The sequence below is a fragment of the Primulina eburnea genome, chromosome 5 (assembly GCF_022965805.1).
Source record: "Primulina eburnea isolate SZY01 chromosome 5, ASM2296580v1, whole genome shotgun sequence".
In the NCBI taxonomy this organism is placed as follows: domain Eukaryota; kingdom Viridiplantae; phylum Streptophyta; class Magnoliopsida; order Lamiales; family Gesneriaceae; genus Primulina; species Primulina eburnea.
The window spans coordinates 6,513,841-6,531,627 of record NC_133105.1 but is presented as its reverse complement, the minus strand read 5'-3'; the positions used below and the strand labels follow the sequence as shown (position 1 = coordinate 6,531,627).

The 17,787-nt window shown below is 33.6% G+C and overlaps 2 protein-coding genes and 1 long non-coding RNA gene across 5 annotated transcripts; 2 read left to right on the top strand and 1 right to left on the bottom strand.

Annotated features, from left to right (window-relative positions):
• Nucleotides 1–1,047: 1,047 nt before the first annotated feature.
• LOC140831701 (uncharacterized) lies at nt 1,048–2,125 on the bottom strand. Its single transcript, XR_012117910.1, has 3 exons — nt 1,988–2,125; nt 1,786–1,884; nt 1,048–1,488 (listed from the first exon to the last, which is right to left on the bottom strand). It is a non-coding gene; the product is annotated as an uncharacterized lncRNA (long non-coding RNA).
• A 1,102-nt stretch (nt 2,126–3,227) lies between these two features.
• LOC140832754 (transcription elongation factor SPT4 homolog 1-like) lies at nt 3,228–6,442 on the top strand. 3 transcript variants are annotated; one of them, XM_073196923.1, is made up of 6 exons: nt 3,228–3,403; nt 4,092–4,212; nt 4,322–4,413; nt 4,527–4,582; nt 5,743–5,804; nt 6,189–6,442. In XM_073196923.1, exons 2-6 carry the CDS (start codon nt 4,111–4,113, stop codon nt 6,237–6,239), a joined length of 363 nt encoding a protein of 120 aa, XP_073053024.1. In that variant the 5' UTR covers nt 3,228–3,403; nt 4,092–4,110; the 3' UTR covers nt 6,240–6,442. The 3 variants fall into 3 exon arrangements, with proteins under 3 accessions (XP_073053024.1, XP_073053023.1, XP_073053025.1); XM_073196922.1 differs by having other exon boundaries at nt 3,229–3,408; XM_073196924.1 differs by lacking the exon at nt 3,228–3,403 and adding an exon at nt 3,479–3,608.
• A 938-nt stretch (nt 6,443–7,380) lies between these two features.
• On the top strand, nt 7,381–17,467 carry LOC140832753 (casein kinase II subunit alpha-2-like). The gene is made up of 10 exons (XM_073196921.1): nt 7,381–7,569; nt 9,130–9,259; nt 10,000–10,194; nt 12,468–12,625; nt 13,355–13,445; nt 13,525–13,590; nt 15,770–15,852; nt 16,339–16,402; nt 16,517–16,585; nt 17,104–17,467. Exons 1-10 carry the CDS (start codon nt 7,484–7,486, stop codon nt 17,161–17,163), a joined length of 1,002 nt encoding a protein of 333 aa, XP_073053022.1. The 5' UTR covers nt 7,381–7,483; the 3' UTR covers nt 17,164–17,467.
• Nucleotides 17,468–17,787: the final 320 nt, after the last annotated feature.

The window sequence follows — 17,787 nt, the reverse complement described above, 5'->3', positions numbered from 1 at the left end:
ATTTATTTATTTTTACCTAATTTTATATATTATATAATATGATAATTGAGCCCTTGATTTTTTGAGTCAAGTCAAATTTCAATTTTAAGGTTAATCGAGTGATAATAATACTTTTATTGAAATTTATAAAAATTATTTATATAATTATCTCGAATTCATTTATATAATTATCATATTATATAATATATAAAAATAAATAAAATATTTATTTGATTTTAATTTCTACCTACTACCATATATTTATAAATAATCATTTATAAATTGAGGGTAATTAAGTCATTTGTAGTGTATTTTATCATTACATTAAAATTATCACACCTTCTATTAGGGATATTTTATCCTTCTAAAAAATTATTTATCAAGGGCCTATGATATTATCATGAGCTTTTTAAAAAGGTACCAAACATGGGTTAGGTCGTGACAAAAGATTAAGATTTGGAGTATGTCTCTTTTGAGACGGTTGTACGAATCTAAGACGAGTCAACGCTACCGATATATATTCACAACAAAAAGTAATACTCTTAGTATAAAAAGTAATGATTTTTCATGAACGACCCAAATAAGAGACCTGTCTCACAAAATACGACCCGTGAGATCATCTCACACAAGTTTTTGCCTAAGATTTGAACTTCAAACGAGAAGTAATTTTTTTAAAAAAAGTTATACATAATGCATGTTTAAATAATAATTTCCAAAATATTCACGAATGTTGGTTAAACGTGCATAAGTGGGAGTAGTACTGAGATGAATGATCTCTTAGGAAGTTCTCGTACGTCAATCCGTTGATATTGTGTCGTTTGATCTTGTTCGCTAAGTTGACCGTAAAATAACGACGTCAAATTTTAACAGATAATACTGTCTCAATAAAGTTGACGTCGAGGAACAAATAAATTAATATGTTTTATTATAAAGTGACAAGTAACTATTCGTGATAATTTTTTTAAAGAATAATAATAATAAGAATATCCCGTCCATAATTCTACAAATTAATTTTGAGAGTTGTCGGATGATGATCATGATATATATATATGTTCATGTATCTCCTCTTTGAACAAGATACAACTTAACATAAAGCTAATTAGTTACACGCCAATGTCCGAACAACTTGAATCTTTACTGCAAAATAAAGAATGTCCAACGAAGAATTACATTCTACATTTAATTAAGCACACAACCAATACCACTAGATCGTTCTTCTTACATCAAACACATGCACCACACTATATATATTCGATTGCTCCTTGGAGATAACGACGATTATTACCTTAAACAAACAGTGTATGATCTCCAGAGCACATACATATTTGTTGTCCAAAGATCACGAGCCGCGACACAACAATGGGGCGCATTTCGCCCAATCAACAAATTTCCAACAGCGACTCTTTTTGCTTCTGCTGATGTGCGTCTCTTTGCTCTTCAGCATGTTCCATAAGATTTGGACGTCCTCGTACTCACATGTCTTCACATCATCACGGAATCTTCTGTGTCCTGAAACGTAGAAAACCTACTCATTCGTAGTTTATAGAGCTCTCTCCTAATGAACTAACATCCGTCTTACGTCTTAAGTACGTATAGAGGCGTGTTTGGTCTCGTATTTTCTCATCTTGTCCGTAATGTTGAGACCAGAAATATTTGAAATTCATAAATCAATTGATGTGTCTGACATGCATATATATAGCAGACGAGTGACTAAAATCTTACGAATACAAGACGAGAAAATATACATATTTGATAGAACAGAGGGAGATATTAAACCAATCCGAAACAACAACAAAAAAAGGTCACCTGATTTACGAAAACGAATCCCTTTTGAAACTTTGGAGCACACTTTCCTCATCGGTATCGTCATTTTGCTCCACCATTCCATCTTCGTTTCGCAGTTCCCTGCAAAACTACCAAATATATTGCGTAAAGCAAATTAACCGCCATATTCAAATATAGGGAAGGAAAATCGCAGCATAAAAAAAAACATCGAGAGAATTTTCACCTCACGAGAAGGGAAGAGATTATTGAAGACACCTCGAGGGCCTAGAACAATTGCTAAGATTTGATGGTCTTTGTGTTTTTTTTTTATTTTGTACTTCTTTTTTTGGTTTTTGGTCTCTCCTCCAAATGAGGACGGGAGGCGGGGATTTCCGTACGAGAATGGATTCCAAAGCAACAACTTGCCGTCAATTTTTGTTCCCATTTTTTTCTGTTGACGCGTTGGATTCTAACATTTGGTGTCATCGTGTCCGATTCGTTTGATTCCTTTCCAACCGTTTGCTAGATATTCAACTCGCACAAGATGGGATGAGGTAATGAGACATCCATTGTACTTTCTTACCACATGTACTAATGAATATTTTATGATTGGATGTCAACTGAAACAATCGATTTTTTCTTTCGATTTTGAAATCATATTTCGTTATATTTCAGTTTTAATATGAAATTGACGAGATGGTAACATGTGTAATGTCATATTATCATTTTCACTAAAAAATTGATTAAAATTATCAATGATTGAGACGTGTTAGATAGAATGAAATAAATTATCAAAATCAAAAAGTAAATGAACAAATTTACAAATTTCTCACCGACGATCATTGATAAGATCGCAAAAAAATATTGCATGGATTTATTCCTATATATATTTTACCTTCATCAATTGTAAAAGAAAGATGAGTGTCAAAAACATATATATATCAAAGGAAAATATCTCGAATTAACATCTCAATTCAGTGTGTCCAAAATAGATCGGCCATAAACTGGTAATAGGTCTGATTCGGACCTGATATATAAACCGTTTTAAAGGTCAAATATGTCATAAGTAGTCGAGAATTGGTCGGACTGGTCGTGAACCGGATGAATCATTTAAAAATCGGTCCGATAAGATCGTCCTTTTGTAATTTTTTAAAATATTTTTTGTTTAGAATTTGGTTACTTTCTTATATATTTTTAATTTTTTTTTCTATGTTCTGAATTTTATTATTAGTTATATATATAATTATTTAGATTTTAAATTTTGTTTAAAATATTATTTTAGTAATAGAATAACTTATTATGATATATTTTTTTAAAAAAATGTAAATAAATTTTAATTATATATATGTTAAAAAAATATAAATATAATTATATTTGATTATATGTATGCTGTCTAAATTTTAAATTTTGATAAATATATTTTTTGTTATTTATATGTATTTAAAAATTTTAAATTTTAAAATATAGGAATCTGGGATATCCGATTGCTGGGCAGTCCGAATATGCATTAACCCGACTGTATTCCGATGCTATAGACGCGGTGCGGTTCGTACAATTACATATTTCACGAAAATGATACGTTCGTTGCCAGCATAAACAAAAGCCAGGCGAAAACCGGACTCTGAATTCAGAACCTTTGAAGGGAGGCCATAGCCGACCAGTGAGGTATAATTTGACCTAATTTTATATGTTTTCAGTTCTATTGTCCTAAAAAAAGTTCAGAAAATGGTTCGTTGTATTCCATTCTTATATTTGTGCGGTTGGAAAAGAAAATTGTGAACTGTTTTAGAATCAGGATACGGTTTTTCATGAGCTGTTTCAATTTTTGTGATAAGGGGAAGTGAGAATGGATGAATTTGATGTCTGTAAGTAAGAAGCCATTGAGCTGATACGTCTCTCACGTTTTTCGATTTTTTATTTATTGACTTGTGAACTTAATCTGATTTTCGTTGTTGCCTTTCACTATGTGTTCATCCATTTTGAGTGAATTGATGTGATTTTATGTTCTAATTTTCTTCAAGGGGTCTTGACCACGTCATTAGTGAGCTACCTGTTGAATATTTGCATAAAATCAGTAATTCAGTACAAAATTTTTGCCATTTCAACCATCCTAGCTGTATAGTTATTGCTATTAAAGAAGTTATTTCTCGCGTATTTAGAGGTAAGATTTGTTGGGGTTGGGATGGACCAGATTTTTGGGAGCTTGGGTGGTCTAACCTAATAGGGGTATAAAAACTAAAATTTTTAAAAACTTCACAATTAAAATTTTAGATTTTTTTCATGTGATCAGGACGATAGCCTAGCTTGATCCACCATTGCTTATCTTAATAGTTCTGCCTTCATTGTAGAACTACCTAGAGGGAAGTAATGGCTAATCAAGGGGGAGTAGTGGCTGCACAGATACCCACAAGCTTTGGACATGAGCTTCGAGCTTGTCTTCGCTGCCGTCTTGTGAAGACGTATGACCAGGTTGGATTTATGCCCGTTAAATGCATGTGCTCCTGTTTCTTGTTCTATTTATTTTTCATTGTCAATATTAATTGATATTTTCCATGTTTTACTCATGCTGCTATTGCAGTTTCGAGAATCAGGGTGCGAGAACTGCCCCTTCTTTCAAATGGAGGATGACCATGAGCGGGTTGTTGACTGCACCACCCCCAATTTCACCGGGTTTTTCTCTTTTAATATCAGTATATCACTTACAAAATTAATAATTAGTTAGAGTAATGAAACATTTCGTTGCTGTAATCTATTTCACGATATGCGTTTTATGAATCAAATAGGATAATCTCAGTCATGGACCCAGCTAGGAGTTGGGCTGCTCGGTGGCTCCGCATTGGTATTTAAGTTGTTATGCTATTTTATAAATTCTGAAGCTGTCACTTTCATAAAATGATTTTTCTTTATTACGAATATAAAAAATTGTCAAGGATTAGCTATACTATTCTTCCAAACTCTGTACACTTAAAGTATTTGTGAGTCAATGTATCTTAGGTAGATAAATAATTATTTGTATATCATATGAAGTATGGAAATCATGCAAGAAGTGAAGCATGAAGTGAAATGGGGTTTGTTTTGATTTTTCCGATTATTATGGTATGCCTAAAAACCTTTTGATCCCACACCCTTGTGTGACGAATTTTGTCTTCTTTCATTTTCTCTAAGATAAAGCCATGTTGCCCGGCGGCCGGCACAAACAAGCCCAGAGAACTTGGGAATTGTTCCTCATTGAATTAATCCTTCCAAGCTGCAGTGCAAAAGATATGTGCTGCCTCGTATTTAGCCTATGCTTGATCTTGCAAGGCGTTAAAAGTGAAATCTTAACTCAGGCATCGTTATAACTGGGAAATTTGACCACTCCGCGTCTCCTGAAAAAATCCAAGAATACCTTGGGACAATGCTTGGTTTTTCTCTCTGATTATTTTTTTGTTGAATTCAACAGTAAAACGACCATTTTGTCTTTTCCACGGCCATCATGTCCATAATAATCATTTGTATTCTCCGTGATGCATGTTAGCACAACTATGATCAAGCTGGAAAATGGTGATTTTTCAGAGACTCGGACCATTTAAATTTCCTTTTTAAAAAAAATTGGCTACTGTAGACAACCTGTATGTTTCCATGCAAAAGACAAAGACCATAATCACCAATTAAGGATAGAATGTTTGGGAATACATGTTGATATGACTTATAATGTTAGCATGAGATCTGGAAGATGGATCACATCGAGGACAAATGTGAATTTTATTATCAGGCTTTTTAGGGGAAGTAAAAAAGAATTTTCACATTCTTTCTTCACCATTATTCCTCTTTTCATCCATGAACCTACGAGAGAGATCGGGCTTGTTCATATTTTATCTAGCAAGTGAACATGTTTTTTTTACACGTCCTCACACTCCCTTTTGCAGTTGTTTTGATGCATACCTCTGTGTTGTCTTGTTATGATGGAAAAATGTATTATGGCTTTTTCATTTGTGTGATTGTTTTGAAACTTTTCAGGAAAATTTGTTCCTGGTTGTTACACACTAGCAGTTTCTGAAGCACTGCCTCACGACCTGCAGGTTTGCTCTCTTTGGTATCTCTTCAAGTAAACAAACTTGAAAAATGGTCTTACCCTACTATCTATTCCCCCTTCTACATTTGTTCCGTTAGCACTGTGTTTCTTACAACGTTTTAAATATCTTTGCCTATCAATTGAGTCTGAAGCTCTTCTTTGGGTGTTAGCCTCAGGCCCTCAGTTATGGTCAATTTTATCAGTGTCACTCGACCTTTTCTGCACGCAGAGAACACTTGAGTTCCATTTAGTTGATTTTGGCTAAAGTAGATTAAGTGTGTCGCTAGCCGTGCTTGTTCGCCATATAGTTCATATCATGCTTGAAGTTTGCTATTAACGTTCTTTATTTGTCATGTCTACTGTTTCTGATAAGTTATTCGGATGATTGTAGAATATTTGTGAAGACGAGCGTGTGCCATATGTTCCTCCAAAACGAGTATAAGTGATAGAATGTTTGCCCTGATTGATGATCATCTCTACACCTTCAGTACGCAGCTGTGGATGTCCTGTATTTTGATTATTGAGGAAGCATTTTTAGTTATTTTAATTAAAAAAAATTATTATAAGAGTATTCTTGATGCTTGAGTTGCGTAAATGAACTAGATGTTAATTGTTTAATAAATCCTTTTTTTTGTCATTTTTCAATCGCTTGCCCGTTTTTGTTGTTCAAATAGTGTATATATTGATGGTAATGGATAACAATTTTAAATCCATATGCCCCACAAATGTTTTCAAATGCTACACTCGAATTTAGTCGAATATATTCTTATAAAAATAGCGAAAAAGTGTTTGTAACATCTAAAACGAATGGCCCTTCTTAGTGTGACTAATGGAACCTCACTTTGGTTAGATTGAAGAGTCGCTATCATTGTTTATTGATTGTTCGGTAGTAATTGTCTCAAATTAGTTGAATAAAATCTCTTGGACTTGTATATGTAAAGTTAGATAATTTTCTTGTGAGCTAGCTTATAAGATTTAAGTTATGTTCAAGTCTCAATCTTAACATGGTATCATAGCTTAAACTCTACCGTTATGTATTGGACTGGTCATAATTGAATCGTCTGTTCTACCCATAGTTGGATCATTTATAAATTTCACGTTCAAAATATTCATTTCTGGACATAAATGTTTGTGTTAATTGTCTCACATCGATTGAATAAAATATTTAAGAGTTACATATATGAACTTGGACAATCTTCTTTTTTGAGCTAGCTTTTAGGTTGAGTTAAGTCGGACATTGAGTTAAGTCAAATCCTAATCTTAAAAAGATCTCAAATATTTCATTTTTATTATTTGTTTAAAAAGATCTCAAATATTTTCGGTTACTTCCATTTTCGCTTAAAACTTGTAATTTCACATCTACCTTTTTTTGTACAATTGTTCATTTTACGGGGGATCGTAATACGACGTAGATTTTCGAATTTTAAATTATAACTGGGCCAAAAAAAGCCAAAGCAAAGAGCTAATAAATTATAACTGGGCCAAAAAAAGATCGATGTATTTCTTCGATGACTTCGGCCCAATTTCCTAATTATCTCACCTGGCCCGTCCAGTTTGTAATATTATTTGGGGAATCTATTACATGAATGAAAATACAAAACAATGCAATAGCTAAATTCAGGTGTGATCGGAATCGGAGTCCGAATCCTGAGAAAATCTTCTTCAGCAGCAGAGCCGAAGCTTGAGATGTTGCAAGCTCGCGTTTACGCTGACGTCAACCTTCATCGACCGCGAGACTATTGGGATTACGAGTCGCTCACCGTTCAATGGGGGTATGAATTATCTGGAAATGCAGTGCCTGTATTTCCCACTTTTTCCGTCTTGTTGTGTGATTTTTTACAAGGGCTTGGGAATTCTTGTTTTTCCCCGATAGATTCCACGTGTTACGTGCGTGAACAGTTTATTGCATTCGACTTTGTGCTCATAGATTTTTTCTCTTGGATTAAAGTAGGAATAAGCTTGTGGAACAATGTGGTCTCTTTGTTTTTTTTATCAGAAACCTATTCGAATTGGATAATGAAACGCATGACTTGCTATGCCCTGGAGGAAGTCTTTATCATTAATTTTATGGACTTCTTGTTTTTTGAAAATCTTTTCTTCTCCCAGAAGTTTGTCTTTGGCACAGTGCCTTCTGTATTAACCATTTCCTTTTGATGCTGGTGCCTGAAAAAAATGGTGCAGTCTGGTTGGGTTTTCTGTTACATTCAGCTTGAAATGTTTTGACTTTAATGGAATTCTATATTTTCTTAATGTAGTCTTGAATTTTTTTAGCCATAGTTTTTTCAAAAGTTGATGTGGTGTAGAGAGATGTTAAAACTGTAAAGATTATAGGAGAACAGTGAAATAGTTTATTGATTGGTTGGAAAAAAGTAGAGAAAAAATTTATCGTGTGACTATTATGTTTTCTCTGATTAATAATTGATTTAAAATGTGAAATGACGTATCAATTTAAAATTTTGAAAAAATATTCTGCCCTACATTTTGTTGGGCATTCCACACAAAAACCCAACCAAAGTTGGCCCATGATTTTCCAAAATTTTTGTGAGCAGAGTTGGATTAGTTTTTTCCAGTTTAACATGCTAAGTTGAAATATTTAGGTTTGAAAACAGCTTGTTTGGATTCCTAAATTGCCGTTCATTTGTGTATCTTGTGTCATTCGGCTAATTCGCTAATTCATAGTTACTCAGGATGGAGATTTCAGTACATATAATTTTAGTATTCGCAATCTCATAATACGAATCTCAATCTCTTTGAAATGTTCACTGTCAACCTAGCTCCATTTGCTGCTCTCTTACCTTTACTTACCATCTTCAGAACGAGTTTAAGAAGTTGACAGGTTGATTGCTTAATGAATCACTATCTTATCCTATAAACTAATGAGTTCATGGATGAGGAGAATCTGAAGAAGGAAACTAAAGATTGAAAATGTTCCAAATGGTGAGAATGGAGTTGTCACAACAGATAAAATTCAAGGGAAAGGATAGTGAAAATGAGTTTTGTTGGTGTTAGAATCTTTTGTGGTCATATTTATGATTTAGGACAATGTGAGGATGGAAACATAAAAGAACTCCAAATCACTTTACAATGCTGAGAAAAAAGCTGCTAGCTACTTTGAATTTGTCTTTGGTTTACTTGGACAGCTTTGGAAACTCTTTGCATATAATTGATGTGGAAAATATTTAGGTCTCTGCTGATGGAGTGGCCATCTTTATTTTATATTGATGGTTGTTGCCCCACTACTTTTTTAGCAAACTTGTTCGCTTGGCTAGGTTTTTATTTATTTGGTGGATTTCTGGGTTTAGTATGACAGCACATTCATTTCTTGTGTTCAGTGATCAAGATGACTATGAAGTTGTTCGGAAGGTGGGAAGGGGGAAATACAGCGAAGTTTTTGAAGGTATAAATGTCACAAACAAAGAAAGGTGCATTATCAAAATTCTCAAACCAGTCAAAAAGAAGAAGGTAATGTTCATCGTTGTGTTGTGCTGAATGAGAATAAAGATACTTGATAATACCACGTAAATAGGATTTTGATGGACTGGGAAAGGTTGATATCATGTGTTCTCTTTGATATTTTCCGGTGAACCTCAATACGTGTGTTCTCTGGTCTTCATGTCTATTTCTAAGTTGCAATTTTTGTTTTTCTTTCTTTTCAATGTATCCTATTCAAACATAAGAAACATATTCTGTAAACAACATACAACAAGACTTTATTCCACTAAGTGGGGACGGCTATATGGATTCTCCTACATTTGCTCTGTCCCCTACTGACTATATCATTATCTATGACTATATTTATTTGAATTTATCATGTTTAATTGTTGCCAACCAAGTTTCTTCATTCTCCCTCTTACTCAGTTAATTTACATATTTGTCAAGGTCTCACGTTGTCTAACCGGAAGTACATTTAATGATTATATTTTTTCCTCCACTCCTAGGGTTAGAATGGTTTTTTTCTTGTTCCATTCATGATACTGTTGCAATTTTATTCGATTGGATAAGGTTGAGTATGGTTGATTATTTTTACTTTTTAATTACATGTGCCTAGATACACATGCATGTATGTTGGTATATTTCACTGTTCATCATGCTACATAAAGATAGCCTCTATGTTTGATGACACAATTTTATCATTATTCGACACTGATTCAAAAGTCATCAAGATCTTTTACAGTACATGATATTATGTTGAACTTGTGCAGATAAAAAGGGAAACAAAGATTCTTCAAAATTTGTGTGGAGGTCCCAATATTGTGAAGCTGCTAGATATAGTGAGAGATCAGCACTCAAAAACCCCTAGTTTGGTTTTTGAATATGTGAACAGCACTGATTTTAAAGTTTTGTACCCAACATTGACAGACTATGATATACGATACTACATATATGAGCTTCTAAAGGTACAGTCATGTGTTAAATCTTGTAGCTTCCTGAACTTTTGCAGTTTACTGTTGGTCTGCTCCTTTATAGGTCTGGTAGCTTTTTATTTTTTAATTTTCTTGATTTCGAGTTCATCATCTCTCTTTCTGATTTGAAGCGAGTTTATTTTCCTGCCTTGAATTAAAAACTCTAATGATTAAAGTTATGCCTCTCTCTTTTTTTTCATGTGCAATATTGATATGAGGGAGAAATAACATAAACAAGAGCATTAATGAACTCTAATCAGCCAGTTTTTATGCTCCTTTCATTCTCTGATTATAATCTAAAAGCTCATGGCGATCGTGTGTCGACCTTTTTGAGCTTCCTATAACCAGGCGAGTGCCCAAGTTAGGATAATAAATGAAGCGTGTAGAAGCTGAACTTTGTTCATTTATTTTATCCTGCACAATACCATCTTTTTCTCGGGTTTGAGTTACTTGCTAAGTTATTAGACAACTGTTTAACAGCTGCTGATATAGAATGATGATATGGACTTGAAAATAAGAAATTTTTGGTACGGTTTACTTGATCATGTAAAAGAACTTCAGTGTTATACAGTCAATTTACACATTTATCAGTAATATGACTATTAGTTTACCCACCCATAATCAAGTCCCTACGGGAGGTCTGGTGAATGATATAATTCGGAAACAGACGCGCCTAAGGCATGACCACCTTTCGATTTCGCTAGCTTTTCAAAGTTAGAGCTGTGGGCATTCTTTCTGTCCCCGAAGGCGAAGCAGGAGGAACCAACCCAACAGTGTACCGGAGCGAGCACTAAATAAAGTGTATGAATTGAACGAATGAAGTAATAGTGACCAGCGAGCTATTGCTTGCCTTTGCTTTAATAGTTTCTATTCGACTGAAAGGGAAAGAAAGCAAGGAAGGCATAAGTGTGAGCTAAAGACTTTTCTCGCTAAACCCGTCTCTGATCTTCTCTACTGTTTTGGTTGCTTTCTTTCATATGGGTGTATGGTTCCTAATGTTGTAACTTAGAAAGTACAGTCGTTTTCTCTTCCTGTCCCTTAGGCCAAGCCACTTTGTCTGTTCATTGGATTGGTGTTTGATAGATTTTCCATCTCCCCAACCGCTGTTATGTCGTCTACGCTAGTTCTTGCTGTGATGTGCTTTCTTTCCTGTCTCACTTTTGTCTTGATTCTACTAGTTATCTCTCAAACAGCGGTTATTCCGCTAACACGGGATAAGCCGCGTTTATCTAGTAGCGAACGATTATCGACTACTTCGGAGTCTCTCCGCCCCGACTGAGGAAGAAAGAATACATTCCTCGTGTCTGCACAGGCCTATGGGCTTTAGCAAGCCCCTTTCCAGTCGTGGCTTATCATTTCTAAAACTTCAAGGCATATCACCGTCAGTGCGCTGAAAAGATCAATAGGAAGAGGAGCACAATAAGGAGATTATTGTATGCCTATGCAGTGACTCTTCTATGTCACATAGTCTTTCACTTGAGATTTACGGATCCGAGTTAGATTCTACTTGCGAGAAGGAGGAGCTGAACTCTGATTGTGATGGCGACTGCCTAATAAGAATGGAGAATAAGGTAGGAATGAAAAGAGATAACCGCGGACAGTGAACTCTATTGGATCCCTAGGGTCGCTTGGGAACATCTTCTTGCTCCTGATGATCATAATTTGATTTCATGGAACCTAAGGTTCTGAAAGAACGTAGTAAGTGATGAACTTTGTTTAATCGCACGTTAGAGGAAGTGAATGTTTGGCTCGAAGAGGGAAGAGATGTCTTCAATGTTACCAGTGGGATGGTAGCTTTACTATCTCCATTCTGAGTTGAGTAAGGATAGAGTATTCAGTTATGATGTTCTAGCTAATTAGAGCCTCTATGCATTGCTGAAGATCAATTTGAAAATGGGCTTATCACATCTTTGAAATTGAATGTTGCTGGTCTTGCTAGTTTTGATCTGTAAATTAATTTTGCACGAGATCATAATGCTTGCTCTCTCCTTTTTCTAGTGTTTAGCCTTTCTTTTTTTGATAACTGCAGTATCAGTTTTCGTTTATTGTTGGTGGCTGTATGAGGACAAACTTTTCCTTCTCTGTATTCTTGTGATTGACGTATTTTGAAATAGATGCTATTTGAATTTTAATCCTTGTTTAGCTTTAGCATCTGAGGGCTGGATTACATTTATCAGTGAACTGAATATACCAAAGATAGTTTACTCTAAGTGATTTGGACGAAGATCTATTTTGATGTGATAGCTGTTCAAAATACAAAATTGCAGGCATTAGATTACTGTCATTCTCAGGGGATTATGCATAGAGATGTCAAGCCTCACAACGTTATGATTGATCATGAATTGCGAAAACTTCGTCTGATTGATTGGGGGCTTGCCGAATTTTATCACCCTGCCAAAGAATACAACGTTCGAGTGGCTTCAAGGTTTTTGTTTTGCTATTTTTTCCTTTAATATGTTTGTAATGTATAGGGATGGCAACGGTTCCGGGTTGGAGCGGGTTTGGCCAAACTCAGGAGGCGTAAAAAATATATAATTTTATATTTATTTAATAAAAAATTTAAAAACTAATGAATCGTTAATTACAATTCTAAATTTATATTAATAATATTCAGGACAAAATTAATATTATCACAAGTTAAAATATATCCAACTTGTATTCAGTTAATAACAAAAGAAATGCAATGATATATTTTCATATTAAACATATAATAATAAAATAAAATAATTTCAATCCAAGGATAAGGTATAATTATTTAGTATAAATAATATAATTATATCATCAATAAGATATATACATATATATTTATATTTTTAAATATATAGCCCCCAGACCCGCCCGGACATGCTTTTAGACCCGACAAGCCGGGTCAAAACCCAACTTGTCGGGTCGGGTTTAGTACGGGGTTAGGTTTAGACCCGACCCATTAATGTAGGGTGAGGGTAAGGGTCTTTGTTCATCTTGATGTAAGTTATCCTGAAGTTCCTATATTGGAGAGATATAGTGTTTCTTTGATTTCAGAAAATTTATGCATATAATTATCTCATAATTCTCTTATCCACTTCCCAATGCCTATATGAAGTTAACTAAAGTTCCCATTATTTTTTCTTTGAGATGTGCTTTATATATTTTTATCTTTCTTATTATCATCTAGGTACTTTAAGGGGCCTGAACTACTTGTGGATTTGCAAGACTATGATTATTCTCTAGACATGTGGAGCCTTGGATGCATGTTCGCTGGAATGGTAAACATTCTTCTGATTAAAAACATATGTTATCCGTTTGTTGTTATTACCATTTGAAATATCATTACTTAATTTGCAGATTTTTCGGAAGGAACCATTCTTCTATGGTCATGATAATCGCGATCAGCTTGTCAAAATAGCCAGGGTATTAACAAATTACGATAACAATTGAAAACCTGCTTTATTGCTGTATAAGATTTCTTAATTACTATTTCTTCTTTCTTTACAAATTGAGGAAATTGATTCAGTGCTTTATTCTTTCTACTCATGCAGTTATTGCAATATTTAGTTCCTAAAAGTTATTCAAAGTAAAATTTATCGAGGAACTAAATGTTCAATCTTAATTACTATTTCTTCTCCTTTCTTTCATTCACGTTTTCACTCAGATTATTGCAATAACTTTTACTTTGAATCGATTGGACATTTACTTCCTAACATATTCCATAATGTTGTTTGCACATCTTACCTGAATGTGCGGTTCTTCTTATTCTTTTAGGCTACGTTTGGACAAGTACTTTAGAAACGTTTTTAGTGTTTTATAATTGAAAAAACTTAAAGCATGTATTTGGATAAGATTTTTGTAAAAAGTTTTTGGAAAATATTTTTACAAAAGTGTTTTCCAAATATTGTTTTTAGAGAAGAATTGAGAGATTATTTTTTTGTTTTTGAAATGAAAGAACGATGAAAATAAAAAATATTACTTTTTAACTGTAAAAACGTTTTTATAGAATAGTTGTACGATTGCATATTTGTTCTTAAAATAACTTTTAAAATCTTTTGTAATTTTTTTTGTAAAAAACATTTTTATAAAAATGTTTTATAAGTATTTGTCCAAACAGAACTTTATATTATTATACAATATCCAATATGCCAGAAAAGGCATAGTTGATTATGTCTATACTTGAAGAGCTTGTTAGGAAGAGGAGTACTCAGTGCTTTATGTCAAATAACTTGTATGCCCGCTTTCTTTCAATCTTTTGCTAAGTATCCTTTCTGACTTTCTTCTTGTTTTATTCTTTTGATTTTTTATGTCTGGTAGATTGGAACATGATAACAAATTTGTCATTTTATTCTTTCTACTCATGCAGTTAATCGCTTGTTCACGGAATAGCTTCGAAAAAATCATGCATATACCAATAATTTGGTTTGGTTACTGTTGTTCTTCATTTGTTCGATCAACATAAAGTATTGATTCTGATTACTTTTTGATGAATATATTTTAGAGAATTATGTCTTGTTATGAAAAAATATTGTACTGTAAAATAGGATGGAGCATAGAATTTTTGCTTTGGGTTTGTTTCAGTTAATACTTATCAAAAAAAATATTTCATTCTAATTGAATTAAATTTAGTAATTTTTAGTGCTATGCCAAACTACCTGCTTGTACTTGTCTGGAACTATGAAGGATTCGAGTGTTTTAGTTGAAGCCTGAAAGCACTGTTCTCACTTGTACATTCTTGTCAAGTGATGTGATGTATTGAAATGGATATGCTAATAACTTTATTGTTGGATCCACCTCAACATTCATTACACACAGTGTTCTAAATGGCGGTCGAAGCTGCTGTCTTGGCCGCCCCGCCTTTGTCTAAGATGGTTTCTATAAGCGGCTGAGGCTGCAAGCGAGCGAGGAGGCGGTGGAGATGGTCACTTATTTTAAAATCTTGATCAACTGCCAAAGTCTAATAATTTTAAAAATCAATCAAAGTCAATCGATTTAAAAAATCTTATATATGATAAAAACATATATCACTCTTTTTGGTACTTAATTTTGATTTCAATTGTCCTCCGCTATCAGCCACCACCTGTCTCAAACCGTCTCTGCCATCAGTCACCACCATAATTATCTTGTTAGTTGCATTTGTATATTTATTTGCACGTTGTCTAGATTGTATTATATTATATGAAGCTTTTTTAGCATAAACATTATTTAATTACATATAATGCATAAAAAATTATGTTTATTTGAAATTACATTGCATGATTATATATATAATAACATATAGAAAATCACCGCATCCCATCATTTACAACATTGACTACACAGTAAATGCCCATTAAGATTTCTGTGCTACGTTTTTAGTGCTAGATAAGAAGTTTAGTTGGTTGCAGGACGTATGGAGCATTTACATTTAAATATAAATATTAATTGTGTTATTTTGAGGAATTGATTTTATCAAATTTCCTGAACCTTTGTTAACTTTCAGTTTATATGTTTGAAATATCTATATACTAATTGATTTATTTATGCTTCAGATATATTGGTGCATTTTTTAGTTTTTTTTTTCGAATTTATAAATGGCCTTGTATGACCTTAAACATCACAGGTCCTTGGAACAGATGAGTTAAACGCATATTTGAATAAATATCGTCTTGAACTGGATTCTCAGCTTGAAGCTCTTGTTGGAAGGTATTGTCATAACTATGATTTGTCTCCATTCCTCACTCGAGGCATGTGCACCTGGACTCCTGAGAAAAACTTTTAAAGCCTGAAATCCCATTGAATGTGATAATGTTTTTATTTTTATTTTTACTGCCTGGAAATCAAAAATTGATGAAGGAAACTACATTATCAAAAATGAACTTCATGATTCATTCGCATATTTGAATAAATATCGTCTTGAACTGGATTCTCAGCTTGAAGCTCTTGCCGGAAGGTATTGTCATAACTATGATTTGTCTCCATTCCTCACTCAAGGCAAGTGCACCTGAGAAAAAACTTTTAAAGCCTGAAATCCGCATTGAATGCGATAATGTTCTTTATTTTGATTTTTTACTTCCTGGAAATCAAGAATGATGAAGGAAACTACATTATCAAAATGAACTTCATGATTCATTTCCATTTATCCAGGGGCCAAGGTTTACTAATAACTTACAGCTGTTACCTTTCCCTCAGGCACAGTAGAAAACCCTGGACTAGATTTGTTAATTCAGACAATCAGCATCTGGTTTCACCGGAGGTTATTTCTTCTACCTTTGAACACTTGGAAATGTGGTATTTTCATCTTATTATACCTTATCTGTGAGATATCGTTGTTGACATTTTTTTTGGGTTTGTTATATCATACTGATAGGCCATTGATTTTCTTGATAAGCTCCTCCGATATGATCATCAAGACAGGCTTACGGCCAAAGAAGCAATGGTAAGATCTAGCAGTCTTCTCCCCTCCCTTTTTCCATTTTCTTTTTCCATGTGAGCTTGTGCATTGGGTAGGTCGTCTGTACTTTATTAAATCTTCCACTCTCCTTTATGTATTTGAAGGAATTATTTCAAATAACTCAAATTGGAATGAATTTGAAATCCACAATGATAACTAAATAAATAACTAGTTGGAATTTGAAAGATATTATCAAGTTGATTTACCCAAATAAATCAATGGATTTGTTATTATGAATTTGAGATCCTTAGCTCCAAATCCATCAATTCAAATGCAATATATGGTTCTGCTTGAATTAGAAGATTTGATTATAATTAATCTTGGATTAATGGCCATTCTCGTCGTAGAAATAACATAAAATAGTGGTTGATTTTGCGTGTATCTAGAATTATCGAGATCAATACATCAAAGGCAGTATAAATTTCGTCGATTTTCCCCACCTTTTTCATTGAAATTGAACTTGATAGTATCATGCTGGTTTGGCATTTCCATCTCTGTTGCAGGCTCATCCATACTTTGCCCAAGTGAGAGCTGCTGAAAATAGTAGGATGCGACTACAGTAGTCGCACTCATTTACGTTCATTTGAATATAGTATTTATCAATGCAAGGGGAATTGAAAAAGCTTATCGACTCTGAATCTATTAAGAAGATAGTACATTTCCCGCATTTGATAAATGCTATTTGTAAATTATCCTATCTTGTATCTATTTCTATAAGTAGTTTATCTTCAATCTTCTAGTTTATTTTATGTATCTAAATGTGTGTTGCGCACAATATTTGTTATATTGGGATTGTTTAGAAGGATGAAACACAAACTTAAGACATGAGGTCTTCCAAGATCAATAAATTCTTGAAGCGTTGACTCAGGTCACTAAACTTTACAATGTTGGATTTTTTTTTTTTTGACAATTTTAGTTTTTTTTGGGGAAGTTTTTGAAAAATCCCCAGTCAAAAAATTTTTTTGGCTTCACTCCCTACCCACAAAATTGTGGTACTATGTCATACAAAATGTGGTATACTTCATGTGGAAATGTGGTACACTTCATGTGAAAATGTGGTACTAAAAAAGTACCTAGGGACTGAACACAAAAAAAAATGGCGGCTGGGGACTGAACCCAAATTTCCCGTTTTTTTTCAACATGGTGCTGATGTGATACTAATACGACGTTGATGTGACGTGACGTTA